At 45.3% G+C, this 13,714-nt stretch overlaps 1 protein-coding gene across 2 annotated transcripts in view; it reads left to right on the top strand.

Annotated features, from left to right (window-relative positions):
• Window positions 1-13,714, top strand: part of EXOC4 (exocyst complex component 4) — an 808,154-nt gene that overhangs the window by 18,626 nt on the left and 775,814 nt on the right. For both annotated transcript variants that reach the window (XR_007132659.1, XM_047763590.1), the window contains exon 2: window positions 4,920-5,109. Coding sequence is in view for 1 of the 2 variants with exons in the window: in XM_047763590.1 (XP_047619546.1) it covers window positions 4,920-5,109 (190 nt within the window). In the remaining variant the exon portion in view is untranslated. The remainder of the gene's footprint in view (window positions 1-4,919; window positions 5,110-13,714) is intronic.

Raw genomic sequence — 13,714 nt, 5'->3', positions numbered from 1 at the left:
AACCTTAAGAGCCAGGCTATCCAGATTTGAAGCCTGTCTCTGCTGCTTAAAAGTTCTGTGCCTCTAAACCACAACTTGGTCTCCTCATATGTAAAAAGAGGGGGAATAATTGCACCTGCTTCACAGGGTTGTTGTCAGGAGTAAATTATTTTGTGCAAACCTCTTAGATTAATGTGGTGAAACAGAGGGTTAACCATTTTCGAGGGGGCTTCAGAAGAAATGAACAAGGCCCGTAGGCTGCCACGTTGTGGAAGAAACAGATGAAGAAATTGGAGGTGTTGAACCTGAGAAGAAAGAAGTACTGAGAGCCCTTTACCATTTAAAGAGAGATTTTTATGGAAGAGGAAATACTTGTTTTATGTTACTGAAAAAGGTGGAACTGGGATCAATGGGTAGAAATTATAAAGAGGCTGATTGTATTTTATTGAAACGAAAGGCTTTGTAACACGTAGGGTTGTTCAGAGTTGCAGTGAATGGCTTTGTAAGCCAGTGAGCTTTCCCTCCCACAGAGGCTTAGAAGGCTGAGGGGAGCTTCCTGACCTGGCAGGCAGCGTGAGCTGGATGACGAGCTCTCAGTTTGGATCAAGTCATTGGCTTAAAGTCGGATGATCCCACCCTGACGTTTGCTAGGTTTCGGGAACTTTTCTCCCTCGAGTTCATCAACTTTTACGGTGGGTCTTTCATTCATTTTGCAAATCTTTATCATGTGAGACATTGTATTTCTGGTCTCATTTTGCAGAGAAGAAAACAGGTTGGAAATGAATCTCTGTTTCCCATCTGTTGTTGCTTGCCACCATGCAGTCCGTGGAGGAACCCAGCGGATTTGGTTTCATTATTGTCGGGAGACTGTTCTCTTTGGGAGGGTCATGTTTCTGAAGTTCTTGTGAGCAAAGCACTGGTGCCCTTGGTTGGAGGTTCTTGGGCATGTTCAGATGTTTGGAGGATAGGGGTAATCTTTGCCTCTAGAGCAAAGGCCAAGCATGTTAACTGTCATGTATAAAAGATTTAGTGTCTTAAGTTGACGGTTCCTTTTCAGCAACTCAGTATGTGCAGGTATCCATTGGGGTCCATTTGCCCAACACTCATGGGACTTGGGGGACAGGGGAACCTGATAGAAATACACTGATGCTCGTGCTACTTGCTGTGCTGTGAGTAATAAAGTCCTAAACTTGTGACTTGGGAGTTGTATGACCTCTCCCAGTATCCATGAAACTGTGGCAGGCTAACTTGTTAGCTTGTAAGTGGGATAAAAATCTCAAAATCTTAACAATTCTTTTTTTTTTTTTTTAACTTTTATCATATTCTTTTTTTTTTTTTAAATCTTCATGATTCTTGATGTTAAGGAGAAAAGTGAAAGAGGGGTCAAATCTCAGGCCCGGTGCCGAATGATCTAGTGTTTGGGGTGATGAAGCTTGAATCTTTGTCTCCGAAGGATGCCGTTACCATGACATTGTGGAAAAATGCTACTGCCTTTTCTGCTGTTGCCCTAACAATGACAGCCAGCAACCACTGCCGGTATTTGTGGAGTGCTAGTGATATGCCAGGCCTCGTTCGATCTCATTTAATTCTCACCTACCACCCTATAAGGAAGGTTACCTATCGTTTCCATTTTATAGATGAGCAGATGAGATACTGTGACCAAGATCATGTGGGCAGTGATGGTGGAGCCAGGGTACTAATCCAGGCAGTTGGATTCCAGAGCCTACAACTCTAGCAGGTAGAAGCAAAATCTGAAAACAGACTGAGCTGGGTTTTGAATCCCTGCATTATCTCCCTCCCCCTCATTGGGTGAGGTGGAGCAAATTAATGTACCTTCTTCAAATCTCAGTTGCTTCGTCTTTAAAAAAGAGAGAGCCTCTCCAGTGGGCTGTTCTGAGGGTTAAACATAACTTCTATAAAATGTACAACCTCTCTAGATATTACTATTACTACTTTTCTAGAGTTAAACAATAACCAAAAAACTTCAGTGGTTTTGTCCTCAGAGTTCTTTAAGTATTTTTGACTAAAGGCAAAATGCCATTCAGCCCAGTTGACATCGAGAGAGTGAATTTCTGGGAGTTCCCATTGTGGCTCAGTGGAAATGTATCCATGAGGATGTGGGTTTGATCCTGGCCTTGCTCAGTGAGTTAAGTATCTGAGATTACAGCGAGCTGTGGTTTAGGTCACAGACATGGTTGGGATTTGGCATTGCTGTGGCTGTGCTGTAGGTCGGCAGCTATAGCTCCCCCCCAAAAAAAGAAAAAGGAAGTTCCGTTGTGGCTCAGTGGTTAGCGAATCCGACTAGGGACATCGAGAGAATGAATTTCTGGGAGTTCCCATTGTGGCTCAGTGGAAATGTATCCATGAGGATGCGGGTTCGATCCCTGGCCTTGCTCAGTGGGTTAAGGATCCGGCGTTGCTGTGAGCTGTGGTGTACGTCACAGACATGGTTTGGATCTGGCATTGCTGTGGCCATGGCGAAGGCCGGCAGCAACAGCTCCGATTAGACCCCAAGCCTGGGAACCTCCATATGCCATGGGTGCGGCCCTCAAAAGACAAAAAGAGGATGAATTTCTGGAGTGCCCTGATGGCTCAGCAGGTTAAAGACCTGGTGTGGTCCCTGCTGTGTCGCAGGTTTGATCTCTGGCCCAGGAACTTCTGCATGCTGTAGGTGTGGCCAAAAAAGGAGGATGAATCTGAAATGCAGGGCGACATGGCATAGGCTGGATCCTTGTATAAATATTTTCTCTGAAAATGAAATTAGAACCTAGGCCCCCCCCCCACCCCCGACCCAGTTTAGTGTCTCATCTTGGCTTGAGTAACCCTCTCTGTTTTCTAAATAACTCCTAATGCTGTGGTAATGTGTTACACTGACAGCTGATGCCCCTGAGAAAGTGTCCTCTCTCTCAACCTGACTTTTCCTTAATGGTAATTCCACTAGTTACTGTAAACAGTGGGAGATGTTGGGCACCGTTCCTTCCACAGAGGGTGGCGGGGGGAAGTCACACAGAGCGTCATGACGATGCCTGGCCGATCCCCTGTAGCTTTGAAAAGTCTGTGGCTGTGACGGGGGGCGAGGGGGGGAAATAGGAGAGTTAAATATCCAGGAGCTCTTCCCTTTGGGACAGTTGATAAATTGAAGGCGATTTCTGATGGTGCTTGACTCGATATTCACAGCCTGGAAGGTATCAGATTTAAAGAGCAACGTTATGTATCATTGAAACAACAGGCGGACATCCTTCGCCGTCCTGTACCCGAATATTGCAAGTAATATTGGGAGCTCTGCCTTTACAACCAGATTCCCCCTAAGTTCTCCGCTCTGATTTACTTCATTAGTCAAATGCCCATGTGGTATTTTCTACCTGAAGGGAAGCTTGGAGGTCGTCTGCCCGGGTTACAGAGGCGGACACAGGACCTGGTGTGGGAAAGGCCTTCCTTCACGTCTCGGGGTTCACAGTGTGTGGTTTTCCTTGAGTGTATGTCACAGCCCTTAGAGACGTGGGTATTGTCTTCACTCCCTGTCAGTCTCTCCGCACCCGCACCCCACTTTATGCTGGGCCCCATCTCTGGGCATCCCTAGCACATGTACAAAATTCTTCTTGGAGGTTAGGCTGACGTCAGAGACGGGCCTGCTGAGTCTCCCTCCAAATGGAAAGAACAATGTTACACGTCAGGTGCCTCATGCAGGAAGATCTTCTGCTCTACGTGGCTGCTGGGAGAAGGTATTGCGCTGGCAAAAATGCGAGAAGGGGACACGCAATTGATTCCCTGACCGATCCTTTCTGAAGGCAGTTCTAATGATGGACTCAGAATTGACCGCATCCCTCATTGAGAGCCTAAACCACCCCCTCCCTAAATTAAAAAAGATGAACGGAACAAAGTCTGCTGAATGTATAAGCTGACAAAACCGAGGGAATTTAATGAAACCCTAAATTGCCGCAGCCAACAGATAAGAGGAAAAGGTTTCTTTGTTACTGATTATAACACTAAATTAAAAAAAAAATTATCCAAGAGAGATAATAGAAGAAACAAAGATATGTGGCCCATGTATCAAACGAAGTTATTGAAAGATTTTTTTAATAAGTGTATCTATCTCATTCCCGGCTTATTGTTGATTCATATCAATCTTGTTAGTGCTGTTGGAAGAATAGTAAGTGGGGGGACTCTCTCGTAGGATAGCTGATATTATTGCTGTTGCAATGGATTTTAGAATGACGGTGACCTTATTTGGGGGCTCGGTTCCAAATTCAGGTCATTGGGATGAACTGTTGGGAAGGTGGTTCCTCAGTGTAGAAGCACCTGTGTAGTTGGGAGGCTTTCGGCTCTATATAAAAGAAGACCAGGCCAAAGTGACTTAAACAGTGGATGTTATCTCCCTTCACAAGCAGTCGCAAAGTAAGGCAGCTGTGGGCTGGCTGCTTTGGTGGCCCAGGGACGTCATGGCAGTAGCTTGGCACATGTGTCTTGGCTTTCTTGTTCAGGACTGTAAAACAGCTAGTGTATTGGAGTATTTTGTCATTGTATGACAATCCGCAGTGTTGGGAAAAGGCACCTGCTTCCTGTGCATCTGGTTGCAAGAAAACCATTCCTAGACGCCCCGAGGTCTCATTGGCCGGGCTTGCCACTGGTAAGGGCAATGGAAGTTGCGGAGTTCCTCCAGCAAATTGAGACCTGCCCAGACTCGTGGAGAGTTCATGCTGGCTGTTCACCTGACCTTGCCAAGGGGAAAAGGGAAGGGAAGGCCTCCTCAGCGAGGCAAACCAGTAAATCCCCTTAGATGGGCTCCTGGAATATACTGTGCAGGTGGTTCCATCTTTTCTCTTAGTAACTTGTGTCATGTCCTAGTGAGTGAGATGAATGTGCTCGCGTTGCCGAAGTCCCCTTTCTTGTACCTTTGGCGTTCACGTTGGACGTGGCTTGATCTATTCTGTCTTAACCAGGACCCTCTCGACCAGTGATGACGTTGAAGATCGAGAAAACGAGAAGGGGCGCCTGGAAGAGGCCTACGAGAAGTGTGACCGAGACCTGGATGAACTGATCGTGCAGCACTACACAGAACTGACGACAGCCATTCGCACGTACCAGAGCATCACAGAGCGCATCACCAACTCCCGGAACAAGATAAAGCAGGTGGGCCTCCATCCTGCTGGTCTGGCCATTGCAGGGCCTTCCCTTTGCCCCGGCGTTGTAGCTTGGGGAGGTGCTCTGGTGGTGATAATGGCCTTCACGGGTGATTCGCAGGGATGCTTTGCAAGGAGTTTTGTAAGTTTCTGGAAAGCCGGGCTGAAGAGGATCACAGAAGGCATCTGGCGTTGCTGCGTTTTTCCCCTGTGTCTGATCCTTGACTCTGGCCATTACTTGTCCTTGCCGTGTGAAATGACACAAAGGAGAGGGCCTCAATTTGAGGAAGCCTAAAGAGGAGATGTTTTAAGCCTCTAGGGCCTTTTACTATTAGTGAGTGTCATTTTAATGTATCAAATGTACTTAATATGCTCACATTACACATGAGTGTGTGTGTGTGTGTTTGCTGTAGCAGTTGAACATTAAAAAAAAAATTCTGGGAGTTCCCGTCGTGGCGCAGTGGTTAACAAATCTGACTAGGAACCATGGGGTTGCGGGTTCGGTCCCTGCCCTTGCTCAGTGGGTTAATGATCCGGCGTTGCCGTGAGCTGTGGTGTAGGTTGCAGACGCAGCTCGGATCCTGCGTTGCTGTGGCTCTGGCGTAGGCCGGTGGCTACAGCTCCAATTCGACCCCTAGCCTGGGAACCTCCATATGCCGAGGGAGCGGCCCAAGAAATAGCAACAACAACAACAAGACAAAAAAAAAAATTCTGATTTTTGAATCTGTCACTCCATTTGAGGTTGGTTGTGATTGCTGTTAAGTCAGTGTTCGTTCTTGGTAACTTGGGAGAAGAAAAATCTAACTTACAAGTTATTTAAACATAGTTAAAATATTATGAATCCTGAAATTCTTGAAGATCATTCTTTAGTGACAAGCATGTATTAATTTTTATTTTGTAATTGTGTTACATATCTTGAGCTGTTCCTCTTACTTTCTTTCTCTCTTCCTCCCCCTCTTCCCTCTTCTTGGCTCATCCTTCCTACCCGCCCACCTCCTTCCTCTCAGGGTTGGTCTTGGAAAACCTTTTCGCTCTCGAATGCCGCTTTCTTAGTCGCTAAAGGATAAAGTGGGTTCATCGGGTATTTCTATACTTGGTCAAGGGACGAGCTGCTCAAATGAAGGTTATGTACTGTCACATCATGGTGATGTGGTTCTCGGCTGTGCATTTTGAGGGTCACTCCTTTAATACTTAGACTTCCACTTTCTGATAAATAACACCTGCCAGCACTTAGCACTGCTTCCTTGCCAAGCATGATTAGGTCTGTTTCTCACTCAACAAGTTTAGAATTTGAACTCTGGTCTCCCTGCTCTGAGATGCTTTTTGCTGGTTTTCAGACGTCGTTTAAGCATAAGCCGTTTCTTTGTAAATGAGATTTTGCAGAACCCCAGCGTACAAGCCACCTCTTGTTTTGTTGGGGTTAGAGATGCAAAGGCTCATACTGGGCCCCTTAGCACTCAGCAGCTGACCCTCCAGCACTGTGGCCAGAGGGCTGCGTAGACCGTTTGAAGCACTACCTACCTTGTGCTGTTGGATCGGTTCAGGAGTTCCCTGGACTGGACCTGCCCAGTGATAGCTGTGCTTACAACAGCCTCACGTGTCTTCTCCCCTGCCTTCTAGCCTTATGTTATGGTGTGAGTAGATACCTAAATGATTCTTCTAAGAATGCTGTTAAAAAGTTTGGGCCTCCAAGAGCACGGTTTCACTCTCAGAAGGCTCATAACCTTTTTTTGCAGCAATGTGCCAACCTCTTCTCGTTTTAAAATTAACTGGGCATTTTCAAAAGGAATACTACAGTTCTTAGCCTTTTCAAGTGGTGAGTTCATCCTATGGATTGATCTGAAACAAGGTAAAGCTATAGATGATTGACTCCAGATTTAAAGTAAACTGTAGTCCGTTTTGACCCAATATGCTAAACTCAAGAGGGGTCAGAAAATGAATGTATAGAGCGGCTGACCTGCTGGCTTTGCCTCGGGTAATCGCAGTGAGGGTGAAGGACCTCGTGGTCCTGGTGTTTTCAGATGAGTGCCCTTGACTGGAAGGACTTGGTCCTGGTCTCAGGGGAAGCACTGCGGTGGTTTCTGCCTTGACTCCCTATCACTCTGAGTCGATAGGATCTTGGCCGAAACAGAGTATTGGCTGGTGCTGAAACGGAAGAGCCTCAGCGTGATGACTTCACATTTGTTCGAGTCGCCGGAGTCTTGTCACTGCCCTCATTTTTAAGTGTGCGGGAGTTTTGAGCACAAGAAAACAACAAAGACAACTTTGTGTCTATTACGTCAGGCAGTTGTCGAGAAAGTAAATGTCACAGAACTCTTAGGGCTTCACTTCAGTCTTGGCAAGAGAAAGAACGGGCTAAATCTCTTTTCAAAGACGCCTTTAATGATTGACACAGGGAAGAAGAAAAATGTTGGGGGGAGAAATGAAAGCGAATTTGTTTTCGCTGTGTAATTTGACAATTTTGTACTGTGGAAGTCCGCTGCTGATCACCAAGGAAACACTGATGATTCCGCACTAATCTTTGCCTGTCATTTTTGGTTTTTACTTGCACTTTGGATTATATACAAAATAAAAGTGTGTGTATTTTTAAAGTACAAATGCGGATGATTCAGTAATCACTGGATTCCCTTATTTCAGGGCCAAGCAAGATGTTGAGAAGGTGTGGATCTGAGTTGACATTTTCTTTCTGCTCTCTGCCAAAAGAATGGAATGAGGATTTACTCAACAAATATTTGCGCCGTATGCTGGGACTGTTTTAGATACTGAGATCTGCTTTCGATTTCCATAGAATGGAAACCACCAGTCCCTGTCTTCATGGGGCTTACAGGCTGGTGGGAGGAGACAGGAAGAAAGATGAGATGTAGCAACACACATTTAGCCTTTGTATATATATTAAGTGTCTGTTGTGTGCTGAGCATTGCTCTAGGTCCTGGGGTTTAGAAGTGAATAAAATAGACAAAAATTCCTGTTCTTGTGGATTTGACATACTCGTTTAGGGAGACAGGCTATTTTTTTTTTCTTTTTTCTTTTTTGGCTGGACCCGTAGCTTGTGAAAGTTCCAGAGCCAGGGATCAAACCCATGACACAGCAACAACCCGAGCCATAGCAGTGACAATGCCGGATCCTCAACCCACTGAGCCACAAGGGAATGCCAATAAATTAATGAGTAAAAGAGGTTATAACAGGTGATAAGAAATGCTGGGCTTAAAGAAAACAAAACAAGGAAGGGAGTTCCTGTTGTGGCTCAGTGGTAACGAACACAACTAGTGTCCATGAGGATATGGGTTCGGATCCCTGGCCTTGCTCAGTGGGTTAAGGATCCAGCGTGGCTGTAGCTTAGGCCAGCAGCTGCAGCTCTGATTCGACCCTTAGCCTGGGAACGTTGATATACTGTGCCTGCACCCTAAAAAGCGTGCGCGTGCACACACACACACACACACACACACAGCCAGCAAGGAAGAAGAGTAGGGAGTTGCTGTTTTGAATAGAGTGGTCAGGAAATGCTTCACTGAGGTTATATTCAAGTCAGCACTGGAAGGAGGTGACAGAGAGTCTGGAAAAGCACCCAAGGAAGAAGGAATGGCAGATACAGAAAGTTCCAGAAGCAGGAACATGATTGGAATTGGGGAAAGCTGTGCAGAGGCCAGTGGGGCTGGAGTGGGAAGTGGGGAGAAGGAACAGAGAGATGAGAGAGCTGAAGGGTGAGCTGTGGTGGAGGGTCATGTCATGTGGGGTCTGTCTTTTTGTCTTTTTGCCATTTCTTGGGCTGCTCCCGCGGCATATGGAGGTTCGAGGCTAGGGATCAAATCGGAGCTGTAGCCACCGGCCTATACCACAGCCATAGCAACGAAGGATCTGAGCCGTGTCTGCAGCCAACACCACAGCTCACAGCAACACCGGATCCTTAACCCACTGAGCAAGGGCAGAGATCGAACCCGCAACCTCATGGTTCCTAGTCAGATTCATTAACCACTGAGCCACCACGGGAACTCCAGGTCATGTGGGGTCTTGATCACTATAAGGACTGTGACTTTAACTCTAGGCATGATGGAAAATCGTAAGGTTTTGAGCCCAAGAATGGCACACTGTGGGCAACCCTTTAAAAGGGCCACTCTCGGTGTTACTTCATTTTTAAAAATATTTTGTCTTTAGGGCCATACCTGGGACATATGGAGGCTCCCAGGCTAGGGGTTGAATTGGAGCAGTAGCCGCTGGCCTACGCAACAGCCACAGCAATGACAGATAGAAGCCGCGTCTGGGACCTACACCACACCTCATGGCAATGCCAGATCCTTAACCCACTGATCGAGGCCAGGGATCAAACCTGTGTGTCCATGGAAACTAGTCAGATTAGTTTCTGCTGAGCCAGGACGGGAACTCCTTTTTTATTTTGTTTTTTTAATTTTACCGTAGGTGTTAAAATGAGAATAGATTTTAGTGGGGGCCAAGGCAGACAAGGATGTTCATGTTTGTGCTTTGTTACCTTGTAGAGTTTGAGAACATAGAACTGTTGAGTGTACATTTCCCATTTTGGTATTTGTTTTATATATGAATTTATCTATGGTAGAATCTGTCCTTGAGGATAATAGGAGCTGACAGGTGGATTTGACTCTTCCCAGATGTTCCAGACTTCTTTATAAATCAATCAAGTCCCTCTGGAATTTTTTTTTCCAGAAAAAAAAAAAATACATGCAAATAAAATGCCATGTATGATTGATTGGGTCAATTAATGTCAATAGTAAGTAAAATAGTGGGGCTCTCCTTTTATTGCCGAATGTGTTATTGAATACAAAGGAGATGTTGCTGCCTTAGAAAAACCTCAGAATCTGGAGTTCCTGTTGTGGCTCAGCAGGTTAAGGACGTAATGTTGTTTCTGTGAGGATTTGGATTTGATCCCTGGCCTCACTCAGTGGGTTAAGGATCCAGCGTTGCTGTGGTGTAGGCTGGGAGCCACAACTCCGATTCGACCCTTAGCCTAGGAACTTCTATATGTTGCAGGTGCATTCGTAAAAAGAAAAAGAATCAAACACCCCCTACCCCCCGAATCCACTGGTTCTGCCAGTGTCTCTCATAATAATGACTGTTAATGGCAGCAGCATCACTGAAAACCGATGATGAGTTGGGGACTTGGCGCTATATGTATGGGTGATGCTTGTTGGTAGTAGTTGAATTTGAGTGTTACCTTTATCCTGTGCTAAGTAGATGAGATGGCATCAAATTTCTTTAAAGATACTAAGTATCTATCTAATACTTAACATAGAATCAGATAGGCTGAAGGGAAAACAAAGAAACATATCCATGTTGTGATGTGTGCATAAACACTATGTTTCCCACCAATTTAGGCTGCTCTGTTAATGCTGAGTCAAGTTCTTAACTCATTCTTCTTGTGTGTAATTGGAAATAACCATAGGTGATTACTGATATGAAGTTGTTAGGGCTTAATCCTTGAGTAATCTAACATTCATTACCTGACATGTAGCGAAAATAGTTGTGTAACTTTTTAAGTGAAGGTAACGTATACTTTGAGAGGCAGAATGAGAATGAAGAAAATTTTAATACGGACACCATCACAAGAGAACAACATGGTTTGGGTAGGAAGTTGTTTAAGTCTAGATAAATGATAGAAGATCCAAGCTACTTGTATGAGAAAGGGAAAAAAGCCTAGAAATGGACATGCCAAACTGTGGGCAGTAACGAGATACTGCCACTTAAAATCTAGATGGGCCTGGATCATTAATGCCATCTCAGGCTTCCTAGGAGGGAAGCTTTGCATTAAGTTTAACAGTATCTGTATTTGTGTACTGGTAACAGACTCTGCAACTCAAAAGTATTGCCTTTGGAAACCGCTGAGTGGAACCTCTCAGCATTTAAGACCTTAAAATGGAATCTAAAAAACGAAGGGGCAAAAAAGCATTAGAAATAAAAGTTTGAAGGTAATTTAAAAATGATCGATAGTTCTAAAGGGCTTTTAAACAGACCAGTGAGTGGTGTTTCTAAAGTTCATTCCTTCTAGGCACTTGCTTTAAGACTACGGGGAAGGAATGGTTTGGACACTTGTTAAGAGGAAACCCGTGACAATGCTTATAGGAAGATTGATTTTTTTTAAACCACAAAAAGAAAATAAGGATATTTTGTACTTTTAGAAGTAAGAATAATGGTGATTATTACTTTAATTTTCATTTACCAGCCTTTGGTTATGGGGAACCCCACAGGATATTTCTCGTCTACAGTTTCAGTGAGGTGCTTGCACATTTGTTGTGCTTTGTTACAGATAATAGGCACATTCCAAGGCATTCCTCTCCTCCTCTTACCTTATTCCCTTTGTTTTTTTTTTTTTTTTTTTGCTTTTTTTGCTTTTGGCATATGGGGGTTCCCAGGCCAGGGGTCGAATCATAGCTACACTGCTGGCCTACACCACAGCCACAGCAACCCTTGCGGATCCAAGCTTCTTCTGCGACCTACACCACAGCTCACAGTAATGCTGGATCCTTAACCCACTGGGCGAGGCCAGGGATCATACCCGCACCCTCATGGTTCCTAGTCATTGGTTTCCGCTGAGCCACGACGGGAACTCCCTCTTACCTTATCCTTGATCCAGGTTTAGTGCTTTGCTGATTTCCTGACTTGAAAGTGAGGACCTCGGCCATTTCCCCCGGGGCCTCCGTCAGCATCCTTCTTGTCAAATACTCCCACAGTGCTCTTCAGAGGCCCCAGTTTGTTTCCTCTTTGCTTGCTCTCTCCCAAGGCAGGGTTGCGAAAATCTATTTCTCTGCTTTCTGTAACCTTTCACATACCCATTCACAGTAACCTTTGGGGCCCTGTGTTCCTTATTTTCTTTTCTTTTTGGCTGTGCCTGTGGCATATGGAAGTTCTCAGGGATTGAACCCACGCCGCAGCAGTGGCAATGCCAGGTCCTTTCTTTTGTCCTTCCTCCTCGCCTCTCCTCTCCTCTCCTTCTTTCTTTCTTTCTTCGGCTGCATCTGCAGCATATGACATTTTCCGAGGCTACAGGTTGAATTGGAACTGTAGCTGCCGGCCTGTGCTGCAGCAACACCAGATCCAAGCCGCATCTGTGACCTGTGCTGCAGCTCACAGCAACATAGGATCCTTAACCCACTGAGCTGGACCAGGGATTGGACCTGCATCCTCATGAATACTAGTTGGAATCTTAACCTGCTGAGCCCCAGTGGGAACTCCCTGAAATAATTTCTGAACGGGTGATTTGGACCAACCGTGAAGTTACTAGAATTCTAAGAAGCAAAGGAAATGTGTTTGAGGAAAGATTTCTTTCTTTCTTCTTTTTTTTTTTTTTTTTTTTTTTTTGGTCTTTTTAGGGCTGCACCCTCGGCATATGGAGGTTCCCAGGCTAGGGTTCGAATCGGAGCTACAGCTGCCAGCCTACACCTCAGCAACACCAGATCCGAGCTGCGTCTTCGACCTACAACACAGCCCATGGCAACGCCAGATCCTTAACCCACTGGGCGAGGCCAGGGGTTGAACCTGCAACCTCATGGTTGCTAGTCAGATTTGTTAACCGCTGCGCCATGACGGGAACTCCAGTTTTGATATCATGATTTGAAAAGCTTGACTCTTCATGGTTTTGTTTAAGGGAGAAACAGAGCAACACAATTTTTCAGTCTTAATTATCCTGATAAATTATAATGGAATTAAAATGCTGTCACCACATTTCTAAAAGAACTGGCATTTGAGGAGTTCTCATCGTGGCTCAGCGGAAACGAATCTGACTAGCATCCATGAGGATGCATGTTCGATCCCTGGCCTCACTCAGTGGGTTAAGGATCTGATGTTGCTGTGAGCTGTGGTGTTGGTCGCAGACCCTGCTTGGATCCTGCGTTGCTGGGGCTGTGGCCGGCAGCTGTAGTTCCGATTCGATTCCTGGCCTGGAACTTCCATATGCCATGGGTAGGGCCCTAAAAAGAAAAAACAAACTCGTAACAACAACAAAAAACCCCCAGGCATTTGAGAAATAAACGTTTAGGTATAATATGGTACCTTTCTTACTTTAGATGCCGTTATGCGTTGGTGAATGTAGCCCTGCTTCTCCCCTCCCTCTTTAAAAAATTGTATTTATTGAGCTGTAGTTTACATACAAAATTTTTAGAGTACAGTTCAGTGAGTTTTGGCAAGTGTTTGTATCCTTGAATGTGTTAATATCACTCTGGAGACTGTCCTGCTTCTTCATAGGCAATTCCCCCCACCCCCCAGCCCACCCAGTCCTGCTCCAAACAACTCCTGATTTGAATTCTTAGCACCAGAGATTATTTTTGCCTGTTCCAGAACTTTGAATAGCATATACTCTAGTGTCTGGCTTCTTTTACTCAGCGTAATGTTAAGATTCTGCATGTCTCTTCCCTTTTATTGCTGAGTAATGTTCCCCTTGCTGCCCCAAGTTTTAGAAGAACATTTCTTTGAAACTGTGACTTTCTGATCAAAAAGCTGAAGCCTCAGGGCGCTTTAGTATGAAAAGTTCATGTGAGCTTCTTATGCCGGCAGCTTTGGCTAAACTCAGTTGAGGGGATAATTTCGGTCGTGTTCATTTTGCACACAGCCTGATGTCCCCTCCCCCACCCCCAGACACGCACCCCAATTCCACC

This window comes from Phacochoerus africanus, chromosome 16 (genome assembly GCF_016906955.1).
Source record: "Phacochoerus africanus isolate WHEZ1 chromosome 16, ROS_Pafr_v1, whole genome shotgun sequence".
Classification (NCBI taxonomy): domain Eukaryota; kingdom Metazoa; phylum Chordata; class Mammalia; order Artiodactyla; family Suidae; genus Phacochoerus; species Phacochoerus africanus.
Note: the sequence above shows the minus strand (reverse complement) of the source record. Positions and strands in the feature narration are given on the sequence as shown.